This window comes from Marmota flaviventris, chromosome 1, assembly GCF_047511675.1.
Source record: "Marmota flaviventris isolate mMarFla1 chromosome 1, mMarFla1.hap1, whole genome shotgun sequence".
Classification (NCBI taxonomy): Eukaryota; Metazoa; Chordata; class Mammalia; order Rodentia; family Sciuridae; genus Marmota; species Marmota flaviventris.
Genome location: NC_092498.1, coordinates 194588940 through 194615883, shown reverse-complemented (window position 1 = coordinate 194615883; position 26944 = coordinate 194588940). Strand labels below are relative to the sequence as shown.

Genomic DNA, 26944 nt, shown 5'->3' with positions numbered 1-26944 from the left:
TGAATTAGGTAAATAATAACACAAACTCCTTACACTCTGGAAGATAGTCCTCCCCTTCTTTTTTTTTGTGGTACTGTGGATTGAACCCAGGGGTGCTTAACCACTGAACAACACCCCCACCTGTTTTTATATTTTATTTAGAGACAGGGTGTCACTGAGTTGCTTAGGTCCTTGCTAAATTGCTGAGGCTGTCTTTGAACTCAAGATTCTCCTGCATCAGCCTCCCAAGCCACTGGGCTTACAGATATGAGCCATCGCACCCAGCAATATTTCCCACTTAAATATCATTTCTTTTTATTTCACTTCTATAAATAAATAATGATGATATTGGAGACTTCAACAGATGCCCCCAAATGATTCAAATTAAATTTCTCAAATTCATCAAAGTTTACATTTCTAAACAGGTGCAATAATCAGTTGTAGCCAAAATTAGAACAGCTATATTTCGCTACTTCCAAAGATTAATATTGAGTCTGAACCAAATTTGATATTATATTGTTTAAAAAGAAAGAATCTTGCTTGATGTGACTGAATTTTCTCGGAAATCTGTTAAAAGTAAATGTATACTAGCATGACTGAAGAGAAAACCAAACCAACACCAAAAATAAACAAAACCTCTTGAACTAAACGTATTAAAGTCCAAAGGCCTTTAAATATATTTTGTTAGCATTCATGACTGTGCAATAATTTTAAAAGTCACTCTCCCTTTTTCTTAATGATAATTTTCTTAAGAGACTGCTTCTGTATTGACTTTGTTTAGTCATTCCCGCTATGATTATCATACCCTCCCTATAACACAATGCCTGCACACAGAAGATGCCAATAAATGTATGGTGTGAGGGTTGAATGAATGTTGACAGATAAAATTTAATTACCTCTTGGTGTTATACAACATAACTTCTGTTTTTTCTTTTCTCTCTCTCTCTCTCTCTCTCTCTCTCTCTCTCTTTTTTGGGGGGGTGGGGTGGGGGGTACAAGGGATTGAACCCAGGGGAACTTTACCACTGAGCCACATCCCTTTGTATTTTGAGACTGGGTCTCCCTAAGTTGCTCAGGGTCTTGCTGTTGCTGGGGCTGTCCTCAAACTTAAAATCTTCCTGTCTTAGCCTCTGGAGCCATTGGGATTACAGGCATGTGCCACCACACCTGGTTTATAACATCTCTTTTTCTAACGAGCAGAACCTGGAGGCTGCAAGATAAAGCCAGCAATGCACACCAGTGTGCATCCGGGCCAGGGAAACAGACCTCTTGGCCAGGCTGAAAAGAATCACAGTCCTCCAGTCTTCTGAGTTCCCATACTGGCTAAAAATGACTCCTGTTCCTGGGTAAATGTAGTTCCCAATAAAAGTAAGAAATAGAATATTCTTACCTAGGGAGCTTCAGGTCACATAGAGATGAGCTCTGTGGCTTCAAGCAATGTATATAACCTATTGCACTGCAGTTTCTCCAGGTTAAAAATGAGAGTACTGAATGACTCCTACCGCTCCATCAATTCGTTACCTTAATATTCTGCCAATATTTATGGGCATTCTCCTGCTTTCCTTTGAAAATTTCAAGTCCTCTCTATCGACTACTAATTCATTCTATTTATCAGGCCAATCAGCAATCCACTGATCAGTATGATATATTACAACAACAATCCCCAACACCTCCTCCCATTGTAGCATACATTATCTAAATGAAACAAATGTCTATTAGGTGATAAAGAATCATGACGTAGGCATACAGTCAGCAGGCTTCTATCCAAAATGTTAACATTTTATATTTCATTCTTCTGGCAGGCTAGCTACCATACGCAGAACATGATCAGCAAGATGGTATCAACAAAGGTTGGCAAAGTCTTTGCCTACCAGAGAAAATTCATAACCAAGTACATTCACACTTCAAAAGCCTGGGCGTAAGACATTGATGCTTCAAGTCTTCTAAAAATGTGGCAGCAAAAACTGTTTGGCTATGGTTAATGCTGTTTGTGGTAAAAAGAACTACACGCTATTTCAGAATGATCCATCCCCAGATCCTTGAGATAAGAGGCCACATTTCCAAGAGCGAAGGCAGCCTGCACTCTAAAAGCATCAAGTGCTTCCCAAGGCTAAGAATACTGAGCCATTTCTCCAATCTTACTGAATATGCTCTTAAAGAAGTACCACGGGTAAAACCAAGTACTCTTGCTTTAGTGAAAAGACAAGAAATGAAAAAAAAAGGAGTAATTTTAGACATCTGAAGGATTAAAGATGTTTCTTTTATATGAGAATTTAGAAGGCTGGTTTGAGGCTATGATGAGAACCACAGCATCATACAAAATGGGTTCTTTTAATCCCAGAGAAAATAAAAAACATATTTTTTTCCCCAAATGAGTATGTTGTAATGAACAAATGTGGAGAGGCACTTTCTAGCCACCTTTGATTCACCCTGAGGCCACAGGTCTATTAACTGCTACAACATGGCAACTCTAGGTAATGAGTCACCTGCATTGTGAAACTACTTCTTTGTGAGCTCACATGCCCCAGACACTCCCACAAGAGTTGTATACTTTTTATTATTACACTTAGGGGTAAAATTTTGTATGTTTCCATGCCAAAATACTATATGCCTATCTAAACAATTACTCTATACTACATTTCCATATCAAATTGCCTTTTCTGTTTCTTAACAAGATGGTATGGCTTCAGCTGGGAATGTGCTCTTTTCTGTGCAGGTAAAAGTGGGGGTGAAAGAGATATTTCCTCAAGTATCATTTGATAATCACTTACTCGTACCCACCACCTATTTCCATACCTTCTACCCAAAGGAAAAATTCCTTTATTCTAGCCCTCTTAATATTTGTAACAAAAAGCATTTTTTTTACTAAAAATAAATTTAGCACTAAAAAGTGGCATGCCAGTATTTGAAGAACATACTTTTTGGTAACAAATAGCAAGCATTTTATGATAAAATGATTATGATAACAATACTATAACATGGTAATAATTTAGAAGAGGATGCAGGTGGCTTTTGGTGAAAAGACAAATTAGAGGGAGTTGCACCCAATTAAGCACTTAAAAATGTAAAACTCAACATGTTAAAATGGCATTTTTAGCACAAAGCAAATTTGTGAATGAGAGTCTTTATGTAAACGAATTTCCTCTATGAAGTCACGCTGTGTTTTTTTTTTTTTTAATTGTACAGAAGTCATCCTTTATCCACCTTTATCCATGGTTTCACTTTCCAGAGTTTTTTTTTTTTGGGGGGGGATCCATAGTATACTATGGTCTAAAAATATTAAGTGGAAAGCCCCCAAACTAAACAATTCACAAGTTTTAAATTGCTGTGCTGCTCTGCTTGATAAAATCTCATACCAACCCACACTGGCCTTTCATCCTGCATATCTATGCTGTGTAAGCTACTAGCTCTTTAATTGCTTGGCAACTATCCCAGGTATCAGATGGACTATGGCAGTACTGCAGTGCTTTTGCTGAAGCAACCCCCTATTTTACCTAGCAATGGCCCCAAAGTGCAAGATGAGTGATGCTGGCCATTTGTATATGCCACAGAGAAAACACAATATTTTTTCTTAAAGTGAAAAAGTAAAGTATCCCAACTCAGTAAGGAAAGAAAAAAAAATCATATGCTTAGGTTGTTAAGATCGACAGTAGGAACAATTTTCTAGCCATGAAATTGTGAAGAAGGAAAAAGAAATCTGTGCTAGTTTTGCTGTCACACCTCAAACTGCAAAAGTTATGGCCATGGTACGTGATAAGTGCTTAGTGGAGATGGAAAAGACATTTCATTTCTGGGTTGGAGAGATGAACAGAAAATGTGTTCCCATTGACAGCAACATGTTGTGCCAGAAAGCTCTGAGCCTCTATGAAGACTTCAGCAAGACACCCTCTGCGATGAGTGACACTGTGCCATTTACTGCACTTGGGCATGGTTGCCCATGTTCAGGAATAGGTTTGGGAATAGAAAGTATAAAAATGACTGGAGATGTTGTGTTTGCTGAGGGAGAAGCCACAGCCACATTTCCAGCAGAGTTGAATTATTGTGCCTGATTTATAAATTAAGCTTTCTCATAGGTGCATATGTACAGGGAAGAAATATAATATAGAGGAGATTCAGTGACATCTGTGGTTTTAAGCATCCCATCCATTGGGGGTCTTGAAACACATTCTCCACAGACAGGGATATAGGGTCATTTTAATAAGGGGAGGGACTACTGTATATCTCTTCCCAGCAAAGCTCGATTGTTATCAAAGTTTATGACATTAGCCAAAAAAAAAAAAAAGTTGGTTGTTATTCTTTCCTTTCTAATGAGTATTTATAAAATAGAGGTATTGGTTTTTTAGAAAAGGATACAGATTCCATAGATCTTACTGTTCTGCTATGTCATACAAGGCCAATGTCACATATTTTGTGACAATGAGTAAATCTACCAAAATGAGAGTACTCCTTCTGCCTACTGTTTGGAGCAGAATTTGAAGACTAAATAAGTTCTAGAAAGCAGGACATCAGTTTTCCTTTCCATGGACTCAAAGAGAGAAAGAAAGGAGTTGAGGATTGGGGAAAGGGAGGAAAGAGGAAGGAGTATGTCCAATGCTATATGCAAAACAGTCAGCAAGCTGAGCCCATGTCTCCAATTCCAGTTTTGTTATCTTTTCTTTTACCTCCCCCACACTCGTATGTACACACTTATAAACATAAACACTCATATACATACACACTCACACACATACACACATACCTATAAACACACTCAACACACACACACACACACACACACACGGATCCATGGGGCATCAGGCAAGGTATGAGCTTAGTGGGGGTTGTCTTTGCTTGGGTTAGGCCTCAGGAGGACAAGGAGGCAGAAACCCTACAAATGTGGGGGAAACTAAAAGATGAAAGTCATGAGATGGTTCTGATTGAACTGGGGATGGAGAGAGCTAAGATGCTCAAAGGACAGTGATGCCTTAGGGCCTAAAGTTTGAGGGTTGGTATGGGTTGAACACCTAGAGGGTGGGACACTGATGTAGAGACCCTGAAGCCAGGTATGCAGGGGGAGGTTTACAGATTTCTTAATCATGGCTATAGGTCATTTTAATAAAAATGAACAGCCATAGCAAACACGTACATGGAAAAGCCTAGGATTCCACAAAGGACACACAAGCTCTCTTTTGACAATAACTGTAGAAAGAATTAAATCTAATTCAAATATCACAATATGCCTGGGTGTAAAGCTTGGTTTTTAAAACAAATAAATTAGTTTCTAGTTATAAAACCCTGGCTTCTTTATAGACATTATTTTCTCTGCTTAAAATAAACTATTAGGCAATTACAAAAAAAAAAAAAAGTAGAAAGTGATGGCAAATTTGTTTATAAACATCGAGTAGCTTTGAGTAAAGCCAATTAAAAAAAAAAAAAGCACACTTTCTTGCCCATCATGTTGAACGGAGTCCAGAAACAAAATTAAAAGTAGATTATATTTTCACTAATGAGAACTTCATGTATGGTGTTGCTATATAGCATATTTTCCCTTTCAGGAGTCTAAAGGATTCAAATCAGGTACATTATGAATCTAGGTTTGGATATTGTAAAATAAAAGAAAATTTGAAAGTTCATCCCAGAAATCAGGCAAATACCGGATTCTGCAGGTCCATGAATTGGAATGGCTGTCTATAGAGTTGACACTAGAGGAGGACGGTATGTCAAACATCAGGTTTCTCCAACACCCGCGTGGCAGAACTAATGGAAGCAATTTGTATGTAGTCCTATTTCTTTGCAGACTGTTTTCACTGGAATGCTACAGCAGTAAAGAGCTAAATGAAATGTAACCCCCATTGTAAGCATTTAATGCTCATATCATCACAGTAATAATAAAGAAATAAATTGCTGCTATAAAATAAGCAGGATTAAAAAGGGCCCCATTTCTTGATGAGCTTACATGATTACCTTGGAATATTTCCTTGCATCTATGTGCGTGTGTGTATGTGTGTGTATATGTGTATAATATACACACATAGAGAGAGAGATATAATAAGTTCTTAATTTTATTTTGGGAAATGGGTTATGATGCATTACAATTTACACAAATAAAAGTCTTGAGAGCATTTCTTCTATAAAGCACAAAGATAACTTATTGTTCTGGCAAATGATAAAACTGCTTACAGTGGCAGCTGTGATTTATTGAAGCAATTCAAATACACTTGGAAAGTATATTAGCTTTGCCTCTGCCCACAAAAGGCGCATTCGAGCAGGGTAGGACACTCCAATGATAAATTACAGACTAGAACCCAGTGAAGGCAATTGGCACATCAAATGCCTAAAGGCTCCAAATCCCAACGAGAATGTATATTCCATTCTAATCTCTCACATGCAGTTCTATCCAGGGCATGCAAAGGAACTAATTAGCACCTGTTGGTTTATTCTGTGACAGTGGTTCTTTTTTTTCTTCTTCTTTTTTTTTTAATAACAAAGCTTCCCTTGCTAACCTCAATAAAGAGACAGGCCCCTGCAAAATGCATTCAACATCATGTTAAGCACGTGCGCCATTACAACCCTAACCAGTGGAGATTTACAATGTATTTCCAGAATGCAACTTGGCAGAGCCATGACCCTGTATTTTACCAAATGAACAGAATCCAAAATGCTCTGTTTCCTCCTCAAAGTATCAAAATGTGACTCTAACTCTGTGACCAACCATTTAAAACTCAGAAAGTTAAATTTCTAATGGAAGACTACTAAATGGAACTTTCTACTGCATTTGCTTCTGGATATCCCCCAAGTAGTAGAGGAAAGTTGGAAAAGGCAGTCTTCAGAATAATTACTCTTCTCTATACAAACTCTGTTTGGTACCCACAGCTATATTATTCGTCAGGCATTACTTCCTATGTGTCCAGCACTGAGTACCAACAATTTAACTAAGCAATTTACTTGCATACTTCATTTAAGCCTTGACGAGTCAGTGCTAGGATTACCTTCATTTTACATTTGAGAATACTGAGACAACAGAGTGATTAATTTATTCAAGGTCACACAGCAACCAATGACAGAGATCTGAACTCAGACAATCCACTTCTTGACTTCTCATGCTTAACTATTCCATCATACAGAATAAATTATTTATATGTGATAATTACTGAGGCCAACCTATTTTAAATGACTAACTTTTTGCCTTTTCTGCCTTTCTCATTTTTCATCTCAGTAGGAGGAAACTATGTTCAATTTAATTTAATAAGCATTGAAAGCACTCTGCTTTTATTTAATTTACGTGCCACTTTTTTATTTCTTGGAATGGCTGAGTTTTGTTCCTTGGCCAGAAAGCACGTGTAAAATTGTATCAGAGCTCTGTCCAACGGACAAGGAGGCTCACTCACTGATTCTAGTACACTGATGCTGCACTTAGGCGACCAGGGCAAAAGACAGGATTCGGTTAACCACACATTACAGCATTTCTGCAGCAACCCCTTGCTTTTTGTTCTTAGCTAAGCTTCTTAGCTATCACTCAGAATCAATCTCAGACACATTTCTAACAAGCTTTGTTATCATTCTCTCAACCTGAATCAGTGGAAGAAAAAAAAAAAAAACAGGAGGAAGGCAATTCTGCTTAGAATTTGACGTTTTGACAGATGAAAACTGGGGAAAAAGAATTGTGGTATCAAGAAAAACTAACACTTGACCTTTGAAAACAGAAAATTCTAAGTGTAGAAACCACGATACATGTATTCCGCATGAATACATTCGTGTGTCTGTCTAGATGCTTGTCTGTGCAGTTTTGACAAAATTTTGGACCTTGGTATTAAAAGCTCTGTGTTTAAAAAAAGCTTTGTGCTATTTGAAAACGATGTAAATCACAACAGATCTGAATGGATGGATGGGAGAAATGGCTTTAATGCAGAACGACCCCTGGTCTTTGTCTTCAGGCATCATCAGATTTTTGGCCTGGTGCTACCTGGGGCTCAATAAATCTTGCTAAAATGAGTAAATGAATGCCCACTTGCAAAATTGGTGTGCTGCTTTCCCTTGGAAACTAAGCCAGTTCAAACAGAATTCCTGGTACATACTTCTTTGCTAACAGCATTAGATCAATGTTGGCTATAGTGCTAATCTTTAGACTCCACCTACTGGAAACACATTTTGGGGGGGTTTCCTTTCTCATCACTTGAGAATAAAAAAAAATACATTGGTTGTAGACAGATTATTTTTCCCTTGGAATATTTTAGCCCTGTAAAACTACAAGAGAAAAAAAAAAAAAGCAACAGAATAAAGAACAGACTTTTGCTGCCAGCCTGGATGGATCATGTCCAGGGTCACTAAAGCGCAAGAAGGGCTATTCTCAAAAAGAAAGTAATCTTTATGAGAGTGATTACCATATAAAGAAGCAGCACTCCTGAAGGCACAGAGGTCTAAGGAGTAGTGTATAAGTAGCTTTGCCTTATAAATAGCCAAATACTGCTAGCCAGCTATCACTTTAGTTTTTATGTACTTTTTTCCTACATCTAACTACCCACCTATCTTCGAGTGGTAATCATCTTTTAATGCATCCCTGAATGTAGAGAAAGAAAACATTGTTGTATCACATAGTATTTGTGGCAACTGAGATGCCTTTGGAAATGTGAACGGAAATGTGTGCCTGATTGAAACCCAACAGTATTCCTGCCAACATGGGTTCCTTTGAACGTAAGGGATGAAATAAAAACCAGCAGACTTTTCAAAGCAGATTAGCTTTAAGCTAATGGTTTTTAAATATTAATGACATATTAATTGCTTGAGAATGCATTTTAGAAATGCTGATCTGTGTGTGCATTCGATGATCTGTTATATTTGGAGGTGGGGAGCTTATGAAAGAAACTGGAATAACACACCTTCCCCATAAATACTGAAATCTTGGGAGAGGAGCAGGCCAGCTCTCATAATTCAGGAATATCCAGTCAAGTGCATTTTTATAATCCCTCTCTATGTGTCCCTCAATCCTAATGCAGGTGGAATATCCTTTGAGAAACAAGGATTAAGGAATCATGAAAGTGCATTTTTCCCATGGCTAATTTACATCATATTATCACACTGCCTGAGGAAGACTCTAATATTCGGTGCTGTGATGGGCTATTTAATTTCAAAGGCTTTAAAGTTTCAATCTGTTTTCACGATGTCTCCAAGTTCTCCCATGTACATAATATAGTCCCAATCAATCAGTGAGGTTCATCTCAAGTTCCTTTAAGACCAGCAGACATCAAACTCCCCGCTGATTTATTTTTCGACTTCCTGCTTTACTTCCATGCCTGTGAGCTCCCCAAATAAAGCCATCTGTGGTGATTTCACAGAAGCTCTGCCTTCCCTGGAGCTCTCACAATCCCTACACCCAACTGGGGCTTCTGCTACAAATCTAAGCAGAAGCAGCCAGATGGCAGTTGTCATGGTACAAGTGCTGGCTGTCACCACCAGGCAAAAGGACAGAATTCGAGTAGCCAGGCTTCAAGACAGCTCCACAAACCCTAAGGGCCACCCGTGTGAGCTGAGACACGAGGACAGTACTGGGTGGTGCTGAGAGCTGGCATTACTGATCTATATGATTTACAATCACTGTCCCCACAAACCAACAGCAACCACCACCACAAGGAAAGGGGACAAAGGTTGAAATGCAAGCTTTTCGGTGTCTTTTTTAAGTTTGCTATTCACAGCTTCTTGAATAAACCCTGGTATGCCATTTTTTTAGGCTTCTAAAATGCATAAAATACACACAAACATACTTAGTGATGTTTAATTTATGCCATCTGGTACCTAAAGGTATAACATGATCCTTATAACGTAAGTGGGGTTCAAAATGGGAAGGAACCCAGGATCACTGTTTCTATTCTGCTTCACTCAAGCTGGTGGTTAAAATAATCCAAAAAATGCAAATTCGCTGACATTATGAGAACACCTGGCAAAGTACACTGGTTTCCTGCGCTGAGGGTCTTTCTTCCATTCTCCAGCTTATGAAGCATAGGGAGACAGCAGTGAGCTGAGGAGAGGAGGTAAGAAGAAACCAAATCTGCCAATGCCTTGACTGCAGACATCTAGCCTCCAGGATGGTGAGAAAAGACCTTCCAGTGGATTCACACATCAAGACACAAAAGAAGGAAACAAACAAACCAGAGAGAGAGAGAGAGAGAGAGAGAGAGAGAGAGAGAAGAAAGAAAAGGAAAGGCTGAAAGGCAGTCACTAATTCTCTTATCTTTCTTAGGACTGCTTTCTAAATAAGAGACACTAAATAAATCATCAAACTCAAAATTCCTAAAGTTCCAAGATGAACTAGAAACTGAACTAACGAGGAACAGCTTTTAGGAGGTTAAATTACCCAGAAAGAGAAGAGAATGTCTAAAGCACTTTAGACCCCCTTCACTGGCTGACACGCTCAACAGCAGGAAAATTTAGAAACCAACAACTAGATGTGCATATTCCCCATCAAAGTCCTGAGAAAAGGAAATATACAGGTAAGAGGGACAGAATGATTAGAAGGAGACTGAGCTTTGAACTTCAGCTGATGTGGGTATATTGATTTGCTGGGACAGAGTGAGAACTCTGGGCTTAAAATCACATCAGTTGATCTCCCTATTTACTGAATGATGTCCCTGGAATTGGACTTCAGCAGATTCACCTATTTATATATTCCCGTGTCTATATTCATCTCAGCATTTTTCAAAGGGGAGAGAAGTATTTTGAAATCATGAGGGCTTATTTAGAGACCTATTTAGTAAGCGTGTCATAAGGACTGCCAAATTAATACGTTAATTTCCATAGAAGTCACCCAACATGCCATTGAAATCCTGCCAGAGTTTAAAAATATTTTATGCAAATTTCAGAGACTGGAAATAAATGTAAAAATAAATGCTACCACTCATTAAAAATCAGTTCATGTCAACAAACACATTCCTACCTGCACGCATGCATGCGTACATACATACAAATGTGAACACACTTCTTAAGTCCCAATTTTCCTTTCTCTACGTAAATATCTATGAAAGATCAGCTAAAGACACTAAAGAGAAAATCCCCATTCCACAAACGAACAGTTTTCATTAGTAGAAAAACAGAGCAGGTGATTTGTAGTGGGTCTTACAGTCAATGGATAAACCAAGGAACCCCTGCAACTCTTGCTCCTGGGTGCTTTGTGTGCCTGGTTCAAGGGTGCTTTCCGAGAAGAGCACTGGGGAAGAAGGTAGGGAGCCATTTTTTCCCATGGTGGGCTTCTCTTCCCCACTACATTCTTGTTACCAAGGAAACCGTCTCCTGTGTAGCATATTCTTAGAGGAACTTGAGGTAGAATTAAACTCAAAGAGTGCGAGCAACTTAAACCGTGTCATTTTAACAATGAGAGACGGAAAAAAAAACTGACAGAAGGTAGAAAAATGCTCTGAAATGTCCATAAAATCTCTTTGGGGAGAGAAGGAGTGAAGCCATTAATGACAGTGTATTATGAAATATTTTTAATCTAGAAGTTGAAGATACACAAATGAGAGATTTTGCAAGCCTTAGTTCCTCTGCAATGTATGCTTCTTTAGAGGAACCTGAGAAAGCAAAGTCTGAATAGAGAAAGAGGTTGTGATTGCTGACACCGTACAAGACACTGCTGGATGTAGGGGGCTCACCTTTCGTGGTTGTTGGATGATTGGGTAATGACCTAGGCCTCCCAGGACCATAAGGTCAAGAGTGCTATTTATTTATTATAAGGCCAATTATTGCTACTAAATGTCTGTCAGTATTACAAATGGAATTTTAAAATTTTCCATTTGCTTATAGTGCCTTAAAAATGATTTCTACACATTGCCCTTGTATTCTGCAGCACTGTTAAATTCACTTGTTAGTGCTAGACGCTTAATTATAGATTGTTTAGAAAATTTTTATGTAAACAATCATGTCATTTTCAAATTTGGTTCTGCTTCTTTTAAAAAAGCATCACAGAAATGTTGGAAGAAGCAACACACATGCAAACATAAATTAAGTTTTGAATAAATAAGAATGATGTATTAATAAGGAATTGGCATAATTTGCTCTTATTTTACCTGTTGGTACCTAGAACATGCATATGCAGGTTCAAAGCCAGAAAAATAAAAGAATAGACAAAATAAATAAAAATTCATTGTTGCATGAGAGTTAGATGTCTTTAATTTTCATAATTTATAAAATGTTCTGTTATTTAAAAAAAATACAGAAACTACCATTTGGAATATCTTTTCTATCTCCTTACTGCTACTGCATTATTAGCTAGGTGGGAGCTTTGCTTCTGATTTATTTTTAGTCCTCAGATTGTTCTATTTGGCTCATCTCAATCCCAAAGTCTCAGATGAGCATAAATTGGGCCTTTCCTGCCAGTCAGAACTACTAGGTTTCTGATAGGGGAAATCAGGTTTCCATCAAGATTCACTTAAGGTCACCTCAAACATTCTGACCTGTGTATCATAACAGCACACACTGGCTCATACTGCTTACATATAGATGAGTAATTAGAGTGGAATCTGTTAATAAATTGTTTTCTTTAGGAAACAAAAATATATGCAAATCCACTTAGAACTGAGCTTGTCCCACTGTATAGTCTTGTAACCCTTTGAAATGTGTGCTTCACTACAATATCCTAGTTTCAGCAAGGTATGTTTTCAGCTCTATTCTGGCCTCTCTTTATGCATTTATATTTTATCCTCAAAACAGTCATGACCTACAATGGCTCATAAAAGGTGCAACAGTGCTGGACCTACTGCAAAAGAACCTTTAAAATAACAAAGCAGTAAGAGCATCTGGGAGAAAGTTAAAGATGCAATTTTAACGAGTCTCTAGGTGCCTTTGAGGGACTGTTGAGGGAATCCGGGAAGATGTCATCAGGCAATTATGGATTGGCCAGGAGTCCTTGAAGGGCATCAAACTCATCTTTGCAGCCAGGCAGGATTGGCTGACAACTGTGAACAGTACCGGCATGAAATCACAGGGGAGACTGTTTGTGGCTTCGGGGATTTGGACAGGAGCACAGGTGTGAAGCCCCTTGCACTTTGCTAACACTCTTCAGGTGAAGAGATGCACAAAATGTCTCTGCCAGGGAACAACTGCTCTGCCAACAGATTCAATTAGTGACCCCACTTGTATGCGACCCTCATAAGGCTCTGAAGAGGGTGTGTGAGTCACAGGGTTTCTTTTAGAATTATGTTAATTCAAGGAGGCATACAGGCAGTGCTGAACCTCCCTCCTTATAGTGATCCTCGCCTGGCTCTCAAACTGTAACATTACTATGTCACTTGTTTGGAAAGAAGGATCCATGCTACTTCAGACCTGGAAGGATTGATTAAAACCTTGATCCTTTGCTGATGGCCAGGAGAAAGGACACTTTAGGATGCAATGAATCCATTTAGCATGCAAGTGAGTCCGTGCTGATTGATTTTGCTGAATTTACATTTGTGTCCCAAGAAGCAGCAAGAAGCCATAACTGAGGACAGTGAAAAGAAGAAAGAATTTTAAGAATTTTAAGGTGAAAGATCTTTCAGTACCACGTATTCTAAGGTAGTGTCATTTAAGTTTAGTGATTTGCATACTGCTTTTAACGCAAAATTGCAATGCCACGAAAAAGTTTAAGCAAAATGAGCCCCTTGGAAGTGACAACTTAAAACACCATCCAAAAGCCTAACTACTTTTCTTGAGTTCTACTGCATCTCTGAATTTGGGAACCAAGATAAAAACAATACTACATAAAATTTCCTCATTTTTTTTTTTAATCACTATTGCTCTAAGTCCAAAACCCAAGGGCCAATCTCACACTGGTTTCAGGGATACCCAGGTGAACAGGAGGTACTGCAGTACTCTTTGTGCCCTATCTCCAGAAGGGAAGAATGTCCAACACATTCTTCTCTATCATTCAAATGTTAGATTGTGAATGTCTGTGGGAGAATGAAGTGCTCTGTCACATAACAAAGAAGACCATCTGGGATTTGGGAATTGGGAGGAGGCAGAAACCAGATACCATGAGGAATTCAAAATTATACATTTCAGTTTGAAAATATATATTCCTAAAGACCTGAACTAATTTTATTTCTTTCTTTTTTTTTTTTTTTTTTGGTACTAGAGATTGAATTCAGGGGTGCTTTACAACTGAGCCACATCCCCAGTCCTTTTTATTTTATTTTTTTGAGACGGTCTCACTAAGTTGCTTAGGGCCTTACCAACTTGATGAGGCTAGCCTCAAACTTGCCATTCTCCTGTCTCAGCCTCCTGAGTTGCTGGGATTATGGGCATGAGCCACCATAATACCAAAATACATTTAAATATATATTTCTAAAGGCCTGAACTGAACAAAGATCTAGGTAATAACTGAGAGCAAAAACTATTGGCAAGAAATTAAAAACAAAACAAACAAATAACACTAAGGGAGAAAAAAAAGAGAAAAGGAGGATTCAAAACTTCATCTGGCAAAAAATATCCTATCTTTGATGAAATTCTTTGATTAAAATCACCAGGCAAACCAATTCTTTGAATAAGCAGTTTGGAATCCTTAGGTTTTTCTGAAGCATTTATGATTCACTCTTATGAAAGGTACATCAAAATGTTAGGATTTTCAAAAAATATATTTCTATTCTTGATACCTTTCTTTCCTTAACATCCCAAATCTTACTCTTTCCTTTTTCTTTCTTTATTATAAAAAATTACTCTTTCCCATTTTCTGTTGTGTAGCCAGAAAACAGACACTGCTATGGTTTGTCTTCCCATATTTACAGAAAAACAGAAATTGGAATCATACCAGTAGTATCTAATGGCATAACAAATGAAAATGTAAATACCAAAAGAGACATAAAATGTAATGTGCTAAAGCAACAATTTGCAAACATACTGAATAAATTCCTCTTAGCATACCTCCTAAGGGACAGAGAGAACCTGGCCATATACATGGTTTGGGGAACATGTAGGTTTGATTTAAGGAGAAAGAAAAAGAAAAATGTAGCTTGAATCCTATTATTCCTCTTAATAATGTTAACCTTCCTCTTAATCCCAGTGTAATACTTCTTATTCTCATTTCTGTAAATGTAATAATTAGACCAATTAATGAAAGAAACACATGAACGTTTCCATAGAAACCCTTCCCAAACTAATATTTTCAGAACAGCGTGTTCCACAAGGATTTATCCATGCGATTCCCCCTGATGTTAACAGGAATCAGATAGACAATTAAATCTTCATGTAACTCTTTGATAACTTACCCTTCTGCTTCTGATGACATAACAATACAGATACCCAAAGTACAAATCACTTCCTGGGAGCTGTCAGGGATAATAACTTTTGCATCGCTTCTCTGAGTGAGCATGAACACATTATTTTCTCAAATTAAAACATATATATATATGGATTAAGAGATTTTAAATGTTAAAATGTATAGAAATTATATGTATGCTGATTAAACCAATAAATTCTTTTTAGATCATCGAATCTTAGGGAAGGCAAATTAAGTTAGAATCCCACCATCTACAAACGAATGTAGCCTATTGGTCAGAACAAGAGCCTGCATTCTTTCTTCAGCTCTGATGCTCCCTCTCCCCATCTCCACCAACCTCAAGGGATAAAAACCACATCAATTAATATCATAAGCACGGTGCATGAGACAAGGGATTTCTGAAGATAGAATCTCTCTCGATCACATCGACACTGACTGCCTTAATAAGCCAAGTGAAAAAATACAGGATCTACCTTACTCAACTGCTTTGGTTAAATAAATTTATATTCCTTTAAGGTACATTTTACCCCATATCAAATATGTTCCAGAACAACATTAAAAAGGCAATAACGTTCTTTCTTACTCTTCTTACTCGGAGCTGTTAATACCAACAACATGCTCATACATAGAAATATCACTTCTACAAGAAGGAATAAAAAAGCTAAACACATTACTGATTGAACTCTGCATAGACCTATCAGGAAGGGATCTGTGCCTTTGGTATATTTCCAAGCATACATGCACCACACATAATCATATGTTCCTGCCCAAAGTGCCATCAAGTTCATTCCATTGTTACACATTCTAGAGAAAACTGGGAGTGGGGAGGCTAGGATAGTTGCTCAGTGGTAGAGCACCTGCCTAACTCATGAAAGACCCTGAGTTTGATCCCCAGAACTGCAAACAAATAAAAATAAACAGGAGTAAATGAAAATGATTAAAGGCAGAGTGATGAGAATTAGTTTTCAGGACCAGGTTATTCCTGCCATTCTAACCCTTGAAATGAGTTTCTATAGGAGCATTAGTACTTTAAAATTGCAGAAATCCCCAAATCATCAACTATACCAAAATCCTAACACACTATACCCCTGAAAGTGGCTCTAGGGGTAGAGGATATATTCTTTGGATGTTTGAACTTTAAAAAATGTGCATATTCACTGTAGACATGAATTGACTTGTTAGGCTGTCACTCTATTTGATTACATAACACTTACCTGCAATTTGCTCTTATTTATATTTGAATTGTATGGCTGAGAGATTTTCTTTAATCCTTTTAAATATTCATACAATCACTTGAGCCGAGGCACTGTATTTTCCATGGGGGAAAGATAAACCACTGAGAGATATGGTGAAAAAAGAATGTACTCTTTCTCTCCCACCTCACTCTGACTCTCCACACTCTCCCTGCATATGCCCAAATGAAAATTATTCATTCTTTCAATAGAATCATGCTATATTTATCTTTTCTCTCAAAATTCAGATTCACAAGCATTAATTTTTTTCTCAATACTTACTATCTACACAGATATGCTGCCTATGAAATATTATTAGAATTGTGTCTAAAATACAAATAAAATCAAATCAAGAATGAATCTGGCTATAACTTTCCCCTTTTCAACAGCTTAGAAAGGATATATCTTTTGCAAAACATCAAGACTCTGGGGTACATGAGCATCCCTTGGGAGCTTGAAGGATATGTAGAATCTTAGGACCCATCCAGATCTATTGCATTCATATTCATTTTAACAATCTGGATAGTTGATATGCATATTAAAGGTCAAGAAGCAATGGCTACAGAAATCCCCATGTGAGGGGTAAGGTGGGGCACTGACAAGCTCTTTTGAGGAATCTTCAGAGGCCTGTAGTTGATGTGCATATAAAAAGGGCTGGGTGGAGCCGAACAGCTATACCTACAGAAATGGAAGGTGCATTTGTTCTATGGAATGAAAATCTAGTGGCCTTTTTTAAAGTTTGTATTTCTAATAGGCTGAGATCCTCCAGATCGACAATCTTTAATGAAGAAGTCTCTACACATAAATGGTTTCTTCCAAAATGGAGGTCTGAACCAACAGAACCTTTACCGTAAAGGTCAGAGTGTCACCTGAAGATTCATAGATTGCGTTATCCTATGACAGCATTACCATCTAACAAAATAAAACAAACAAATCTACATTCTCTGACCTGGCATCCTCTGCCCACATCATTCTTCAAGGAAAAAAATATATATGTGTGTGTGTATACACACACACACACACACACATATACATATACATATGTGTATATGCATATGCATATATATGAGGGGGATCTTAATTCATGCAACCTTCTTTATCTGAATCCATTTTCAGTCTGATTAACTGGACAAAGAGAAGGCCTATTGCAAAGATTCTTCACATCAAGTTCTCTGTCAAAAGAACAACAGTCTGGGAGTTAGGCAATCTCCAGCTCCTCTCTGATGAAGGAGGACAGGGGTTAACATATTTCCAAGTCATTGAGGTATTATTTCTACTCTTTTCATCTGGTTTTCTTATAACTTGTATGTGTTAGATGGTTCTCAGCCTACATATTCAGAAGCAGATTGTCATAAATTGGACTTTTATAAACTGTCTGAGTAAGCCTGTTGAGTCTCCAGAATAGGCACTTGGTATTAAATCTGTAAGCAATGAAGTAGCCGAAGCCCCCTTTCTGGCTCTGACAAGAGAGACTCCATGTTGGGTAGGAGGCTGGCCTCCCAGCCTCAGTTCCTCCTTTAGTAAAATTAAATATTCACACTCCGTTTTTTTTCTACTAGTGATGCCTCACAAAGGCCGCTGACTATAAGTCCACATGAGGTTAATTTTAAATGTAGGTGAAAAACATGAGAAAAGGAGACTTTCACCCTTATCATCTCCACCAACTCTTGTATTTTGCTGCAGGTAGAACATCATTTACTCTGCATAGACTTGAGAGGAATAGGGAAGAAATACATTTAACAAGCTTATGGCAACCTTCCAAAAGCTGGTTGTTGTTTTGCAATATGAAGCATTTTTAAGATTCCTTTTCATGGTTTCCTCTTGAGCTACAATTTGAAGAGTAAAAAGGGAAATGCATTATGAACTGGGTTTTGCCCCCAAATGAATCATTCAGCAGATACTTGTGAGTGGGGGAGGGTGGGTTAGGAAAGGGATGTTGTAAAGCAGTCTTCAGAAGCCACACCAAATGGTTGGCTGCCATTGTACCCTAACCTAGTTCCTTCCCCTCTTTTCTGCTCATATCTTCATATCGATCCCCTTTCATGACATTCAAGAACGTGGATACTCCTGGTCTGAAAGGAAGGCAGTACTGTGAAGCATATGTTGTAAACCATCATCTTCATTATTCTTCTACCTAAACCTAGAGTAATATGGCTGACACCAAGCAGCAGTGCTGTGAGCCTGGCACTGAGAACTGCAAGCAACAGCTTACAGGAACTGCTCACCTGCCCTTACTGCTCAGAGGGCCTCTATCTTTCAGAAGATCTTGGTGGATTTGTCTAACTTCTTTTAGGGCATATAACATTTCTTAGGCATGCCAGATGATAAAACGTTCCAAATCACCTTAAACTTTCTTCTCCATCCTCGGACTTCAGAGACTCTGAGGGAAAACTTTTCCCGGAGATTTATTTTAGGACTGTAGATTTTACATTTGGGGTTTTGAATATCCACCATTCAGTAACTGATAGAACTAATCAACAAAAATAGAGAGGATATGAATGACAAAATGAATTAACGGGATTTAACTGATCTGTAAAGACTTCTACCCAAAACAGCAGAGTATCTACTTTTTCATCAAGGTAGATCATATTCTTGGCCATAAAGCAACCTCAAAAATTTTATAAGAATTGAAATCATACAGAATGTGTTATCTAACTATAATGGAATCAATCTACAATAAATAACAGAAAGACAACAGGAAAATCTCCAAACACTTGGGCATTAAACAACACACTTCCAAAAAATCCATGAGTCAAAGACGAAGAATCAAAGAAAATTTAAATGTATATACAGATGCATGAAAATGAAAATATAACATGTCAAAATATGTGGGATACAGCTAAAGCTGGACTGAAAGGGAAACTTGAAGCACTAAAAAGTTTACATTAGAAAAGATAGAAGATCCAGAATCAACCATTTAGCTTCCTACCTGAAGAAAATATAAAAAGAATAGCCAAACAAAGCTAAAGTGAATAAAGTGAAATAAATAAATAAATAAATAAGGATAAGAGCCAAAGTCAGTGAAACTGAAACAATAAAATAACAGTAAATCGATTAAAGGGCTGATTCTTCAAAAAGATCAATAAGTGATGAATCCAGCAAGATCAACAATAAAATAGAGTTAAAAATCACCAATATCAGAAATAAAACAAGATATCACAACATATTCTGAAGCTACTAAAGAGATAATAAAAGAATACAACCATCAAATGTATGCACCTAACTCCCAGAACTAAGAAGAAATGGGCCAATTCCTTGATAATCGCAACCTAGTGAAACTCCCAAAAGATGAAATAATCTTAATAGTCCTACAACCATAAAGGAATTGATTTATAATTTAAAAGCTCTAGAAATTATCATAAAATTTCAGTATTTGACCACTGACAGAATCTATTCTAAGACAAGACACTCTCCCTTCCAAGTGTTTAAAATCCAGATTGATTTAAAACTATAGGCCTGTTAGTTCTATCCTGGCAACTGTATTTCTTTGTAGTCCTGGGTTATTAATAAGTGTCTAATAAAATTTTCTCCCTCTCTGGGGGTACCTAATATCATATTGGCAACAGATAATGTCTTCCATTAGAGGTATTTCTATATTAAAGGTTTTTAAATATATTAAAGGTTTTTAAATAGCTGCAATTTCCATACATCACTGCAAATCTATCACTTGATTTTCCATAGTTTCTTAACATCAGTGACATTTATTTATGATCATCACTAGCATCAGATCTTTCTTTCTCATGTGTAGGACTTTGACTATCTATTGATAAGGTCAAGAGAACAAAATCACCAAGAGGAAGAATTATGTCCGCCTGCTGGTCTTCAGTGTACCTTAAGTGTCCTCTTAAATCAATTGCAGGGTATCCAGTTTCCTTCATAAAATTTCACTGTCTATAGTTTTAAGCCCTAGGAAAGAAGTGGTAACTGACAGAGGTTTCAATTCTGTCGAGAATGTAGGAAAATGAAGAAATGCTTTTATAGCAATTAAATAAATATAGCAAAAACTGCCAGGAAGCCAACTGGGATTAAAATCTCATTTGATTTTTACTGGACATAATTTTGTCCCACTCACATGCTAAATCATATGACAGCTAAGGATGCTATGAAACGAGCTGGTGTCAGTACCAAAGGAGGATAGGAGAGGGTCAGATCCCAGGATGCAAGACTGCAGGAGACAGGAGAAGGAGCAATCAGAGCATCTCTGTGAGACAGAAATAACACTTACACGAGTCTAGAGTTTGACTTAAAGACAGAGGAGGCTTATCTACAAGATCCTCCAGAAAGCATGACTTTTACCATGATCTGAAAAGGCTCTTTCTTCTATGAGAGTCCATGTATTGAGTTTCTCCCACAAATAACTCTGCCATACTCTATTGAAAAGTCTCTATTGCCTTCAGTAAGCTGAGCAAAGGCCTTCCAAACCTGTAGGACCCAGAGCCTCTAGGCATTATCACACTGCCATTGTGCAAGCTCTGTTGCTTGGATTTTATTAGCAGAGGTGATTCTTTGCAAGGGCCAGACATACCACCTGCCTTGCCCAAAAGTGGTCAATTCAGCCCACAGTGGAAACTGTGTTGGGACGTTGGACCAGATAACAGGTGTCATGATCACAAAAGCCAAGAAATCAAAGGTCTATGTCTGTCCATGTGTACTGAAATTGTCATTTCTGGGGAAGATACTGTTCAGAAATCATTTCCCTTTTCTCACCTCTCCACCTTCCACAGACCACATTAAATGCTTCTCATGTCCTTGATGCCTGAAGCATTGCCCTCACTTCTATTTGGAGCATGATATTGCTATACAATGCATTCCTATTACACTGTCATGGTCATTCCTTGGGGGTGGCATTGTCATGGTGATGTGTGAGCACTGGGCAAGTCAACGCCACTCAAGGGTCACAGAATAGAGTTGGGACCAGTTAAGTCTTTCTGAAACCCAAGGAGGAATTTCTGCAGCTCTAAATTCTCCCACATATTTTACAAAAGAGAAAATGTCATGCATATTTTCCCTACCACTGTTAGTCATCAGTGAAGTTAGTGGAGAGGAGAAACAGCAATATAGGATTCTGGGGGAAACTCTAGACTTGCTCTTACTCGAATTCTGTTGCATTTATGCATTCGACCATCACATGCATTCGACCTTCACATGCATTCGACCTTCACAGCCCCTCACCCAGATCCTGAGTTTATAGGCTTACTGGATTCCAGCAGGTTTGCAGCCTTTCTATGATGATGTTCCACAAGTCTGAAATACTTCTCTAGACAACCATCACACCATGACACTAAGCTAAATAAAAACTAGATCATTACAATGAGACATCTATGTTTTTCCTCTCCTAAATGCATTGGTAACCAACAGGAAAATTCTTCATTGATTCTGAACCAAGGTCTAGGAGATTATAAATTAATTTTTTAAAATAAACATCCTCAGGAAAAAAAAGACAGGCTCGAAATACAAGCAATATATCTCTATAGTCTACAGCCAAACTGAGAGCTCAGTTACCACCAAAATAGTAGAGAGAATAACATTTTCCAACAATCAGAAAACACTGCCAAGTGCTTTTCTTAAAATAACTAATAGTTTGAAACTATTTTTGTTCTTACGACAGTAGAAGTATAAAGTCCATTCTGAGGTCAAATATATTCTTCCCTGAACAAACATAGTGTTGAAACAAGACAAAATCTGGCTGGCTGCCATAGGTTTCTGTAATTCTCCCGCAGACTTTAAATAGGTCATAAGATGAATTAAAGAACACACAACCATCTACAGTATAGAGCGATTTAATTCTTTCTCCACTCTGACCAAATGCTAGCAATGTCAGCATTAGTATTCTTAGGGTGTCTGTGATTGGTACTGCTCCTTGGCAAAGATTGTGGGTTTCTTCCCATAGCTTGTACAAAAAAAATGGTACATACCACGGATATGTTACATACATATATCAGTACATATTACATGTGCATACACATATATTCGGTGTAGCAATGTGATCACAGAGCAAAGCATTCATGAGCAGCAGCAGGGAGCATGTGATCTTTAGGGTGACCTACTTACTGAAGGCAGCTTCTCCCAGTCAGGTGGTCTTCAGCATGACAATTAGCAGTTTTTCCCACAGTTTGGTCAGCAGGAAGGACACAGTGCTCTGCCTAGCTCAAGTCACTCAGCCCTGCTGGGTTTCTGCTGCTCTCTGGGGAACGGCATTCCGTTAGGAGTGTGACACAGTAGGGAAAGAGACCGGTTCACTGTGAGACCTGCTACTCACTCTCGTACAGTGTATCGGCCCCCCTTCCCACTGCACAGTGGCTGCCGGGCCCTGGGCAGGAGGCACACGTGGCCCTCGTGAAAGTGAACCACGGAGTCAGAGTTCCACCGAGACACACCACGCTGCTTTGTCGGTAGCTTTCTTCTAGAGACAGTGCTTTTTAGGATGGTATCAAAACAACCTAATTTGGTTTCCCTAGCCTTAGGGACAGGGGAAGCACTCTCTTTAAGATAATGAGGGGAAAAAAAAACATGAACTAGGAAGATAGGGATGTGGTCAGCTCTCTGCTTTAAAATAAACTGAGAAGATCCGAAAATAATTTGTGGAGGCTGTGTTCAGCATGCATGCCTGGGAGGCTGGACGGAGGTGCGCCTCACCTCCTTCTTGTGCCTGCTTCTTTTGCACACAGAGTTGATCAATGCTCTGATGGCTTCTCTGGGGAGGGGAACATGCTGTCTGAAATCACCACACTTGGGCACTCAACCAACGAGTACACCTATGGAATTCACCGTGAAGACGATTGGGCTGGAGCACAGAATGCAAAAGAGACTCCAAGTACCTGCTTGCTGTGCTGCCTGTGGCATCTGCTGACCCCTCTGAGCACTGTACTGAACCGAGGCCATGGGCCGGTACTGCTGCGTGGCTGAGGTAGGGTACTGACCAGACGGGTAATAATAGACAGGCATCTGGAAGACAGATAGGCAAAAGCGGAGAATAAGGATCAAACATAAGCCTTTTCTCACATAAAACACCCTGCCATCTATGATGTCACATGATCGAAGTAGATTGTAAAGAGGGCCCACCATAAACTTCTGCCTGGCCTGTGTGTATGGGCATGTGCCATGTATATGTTCTCCTGTGATGAGGTGGAACCCATTCTCCAAGCCCTTGAAACTGAGCTGGTTCTGAGACCCACTTTGACCAGTGCCATGAGACAGAAAGACTTAAAAGCCTGAACCTCAGAAAAAAATATGCACCTTTTACTCCTTCTGGAGAAGGACCCAGCCACTAAGCAAGGAAGTCCAGGCTTTCTGCTCTAGAAGGAGGCCATGTGGAGATCAGAGGCACCTGGACTCACAAGACACCCTCAGTTGTGGGCATGTGTGTGAGCCCTGGTCAAATCACCTTAGCCGGTACCATATGGAGCAGAGAGGAGCTATCTGTGATAAGTCTGGCTCCATTGCTGACCTAGTCATGAGCCATACAATGGTTTTTAAAAGTCTACCAAAGCACTTTGCAGAGTGGTTTGCACACAGCTAGAATCTGGAAAATTTATGTTCAATATAAAAGGGGAAATATCATATGTTAAAATATCATTTATGTCACCCTCTGTAACTTCCTAATGACTGAGTATGAATGAAAAGCTTCTAATTACTTCCACTGAAATAATGTATCTTCTGATCTGGAAGGACTTCTTTGACTGCCTCGGGTCATTTATATTAAGGCTACTTTCCTACTGATCTTAGTTAATTATTTTCCTTCTTCAGGCCTCAGAATTTTCTCCTATCATCTTTTCTAAAGTGAAAATGGAGCCAACCCCGTAGACAGCTTATGAGTATTACATGCATAGAATAAAATTATGAACCAATTATTTGGGAACTGTGATTTTATGGCTATTTTATTTTCTGATTTGCTCATGTCAAATAGGAAATATTTTTCTATTTCAATCTTGCTATTGAAACACATAGCATATTTTCTTCCCTCAGGATATAGTAGGAACAAAGGATAACAGAATTTTTGTGACTCTTGTTCTGCAATTCCATGAAATCATTACGAGTAATAATTCTGACTACCTAATAATATGGACATTCAAGGGTAATGGGCTGAATGAATCTAAAACAATCACCAGTCTGTGTCTGGCAACTGATTTATTCATTGCATACATTGCTAATAGTAACTTAACCCTTTTTTGGTGAGGCAGTTTACAACAATAAAATCTTAAATAATTCTGGTGAAGTCATAGGTTTTAGTTTTGCTTTGGTAATTTGTGGTACAATGAAAGATTACTAAAATTATGCATCACATTCTCCCAATATTAAGAACAGCTACTACATTATTCATTCATCAGCATTATATTTGCATGGTTTTTTTTTTTTTTTTTTTAAAGAAGAATAGCATTTTATTTCTTAAGAAGAAATTTTCTGGGTGAAATATAAGCTTCTGAATATGATATCCATTCCTTGGTTTTCCCTATTATGCTCAATATGAAATGTTAAAATATACCTTTAAGGTTAAAGAATGGAACTCAAACACTTGAAAAGTTCCTAATGAGCACTAATGATTTGGATAAATGTCAAATTTCATGTAAACCTTTTAAAAAGCTACTTTTTAACAAATTGCACTGGGAAGTTGGTCACCTCTGTCCAGCACGTCTCCACAGTACAGCAGAGCACCAGTTGGAGGAATGAGGACCTCCATCCATGTGAAGGAAGGGACACTTGACCCGCCCTCCTTACCCCAGTGAGCTGGGGTAAGAGGAACCTTTTAAAGGATCAATATGAATGGTTCCAAAGAAGAAAGGGGCAAGAGATGTAAAGCTAGTCCAAAAGGAAGAAATGTTCATTTTCAACCAACCATATTAAAATACGAAGAATCCAAAGATGGATGAGAATAGGAAAGACATACATTAGAGAAAGAACTATAGAAGATAAGCACTCTCCCATTTCCCTTCTTCAAATTCCTCTTTTCCTTGTTCATGTGTTTCCTACTTATTCTTTCTAGTGGGCATTCAGAAAGCACACACAAGTCAGAGAAAATTGTCCTTCAAGGTTATTCTCTGCACAAATACATTTCCATAAACATCCATGGGCTGAGTCCCACCTGAGTTGATTTCCATTGTTCTATAGTTAGGTAACTAGAGTTTAAAATGTTCACTGCATTGAAAGATATTATATGCTATAACCTATACCACTATCTGTGGTTCTTTAAGAAAGATGTTCATAAATGTCCAAACTGATCATGAACTGTCTCTGTTTTTCCTCCATTTTTTCCTATTTTTTAAAATCCGTTGAAGAGAAAATGAAAGTATTTCTGTTGCAGACACAGCAGAGGTTTTGAATTGTCTTTTCTTTTTCTGTTCACTAATTTTGAAATTCCTTCATTGGGGAAGGACTTTTTTTTTTTTTAAGTGTTCAATTAAGCACTCTGCCAGTTTCCTCTGACAACAGAAATGGGTAAGGACACTTAGATGTTATTTAGTCTACAAGAGCTAAGCAATTTCTCCAATAATTAAAGTTGAAGTATTTAATTTATTAGTAAAATAATTAATATATTAATAAAGTCCTTTCTCCTGTAACTTAAAGTTATTTTACACATCTCCTTAAATCCCACTAGGGAAGAAATATTATTGAGACAGAGACTGAGGATGAACTATTAATTAATCACTCAAAATAAAATGAACAATTGACTGAAAATCATTTCATGGTAGATGGTTTTGTGTGTCTGGAAGACAAAATAATTTATTCAAGATGTTAAGGCAATGAAACAAGTGATACAAAGGTGACACTGCACTTTAAACAGCTCGTCCAATGTGATGCTTCATAATCAGGATGGAATTTGCTCGGGATATGTGTGCCTTGAAAATGGACCAGAAAATGCCTCTGTGCATTTTACATCTTGACAGTAATCACTTCCAATATTCTGCAAGGGATACCCAGGAGAGCACCGGAGATGTTTGGTGGTGAACAGTAACACATAATCAGTCTTTGGGAAGACAGTAGAAATCAGTGATCTGTGGTGTCTTACATGCTCAAGTCAATTAAATATGATTAATGGCTACCTGTGAGAGCAGGCGTGAGCTCTGCTTCCCCTCAGGGAGAGGAAAGGACAGTAGATATTTGGTTTAACTTGCTCCTTTATATTCATAGAGGAGCTACTGCCTGGAGCATCAGATTAGCTCCGGAAAAATGCTTGTGAATTGATAAGAGGGAGAAACCACATTTCCTGAGCAGCAGGAAGAGAGGGTTCAGGGTCCCCTGGGGACAGGCCTTCCCTTCCTGGGCAATCCCAGGAACAGGGCATCACATGGTAGCAGAGGCTTTTCATGGCCTCTGTACCAGCAGCCTGAAAAAATGGACCTTCCCTTGTCATGCCGTGGGCGGTTGGGTCAGTTTCCTTCAACTTCCTTTCTGAGCCCTATGACTGTGCACAACTAATCAACAGAAGGACAAAACAAGTCCTGGGGGTGGGGAAGACCTACAGGAACCGGAAAGGGAAAGGCAACTTGACCTCAGGTGACATTCTATACAGAAAGACGGGTCA

At 38.3% G+C, this 26944-nt stretch overlaps 1 protein-coding gene across 1 annotated transcript in view; it reads right to left on the bottom strand.

Annotated features, from left to right (window-relative positions):
- The window catches only part of Arpp21 (cAMP regulated phosphoprotein 21), a 149077-nt gene that overhangs the window by 20717 nt on the left and 101416 nt on the right, over positions 1–26944 (bottom strand). Inside the window, exon 19 of the mRNA XM_027932514.2 lies at positions 23244–23370. Coding sequence (XP_027788315.2) covers positions 23244–23370 — 127 coding nt within the window. The remainder of the gene's footprint in view (positions 1–23243; positions 23371–26944) is intronic.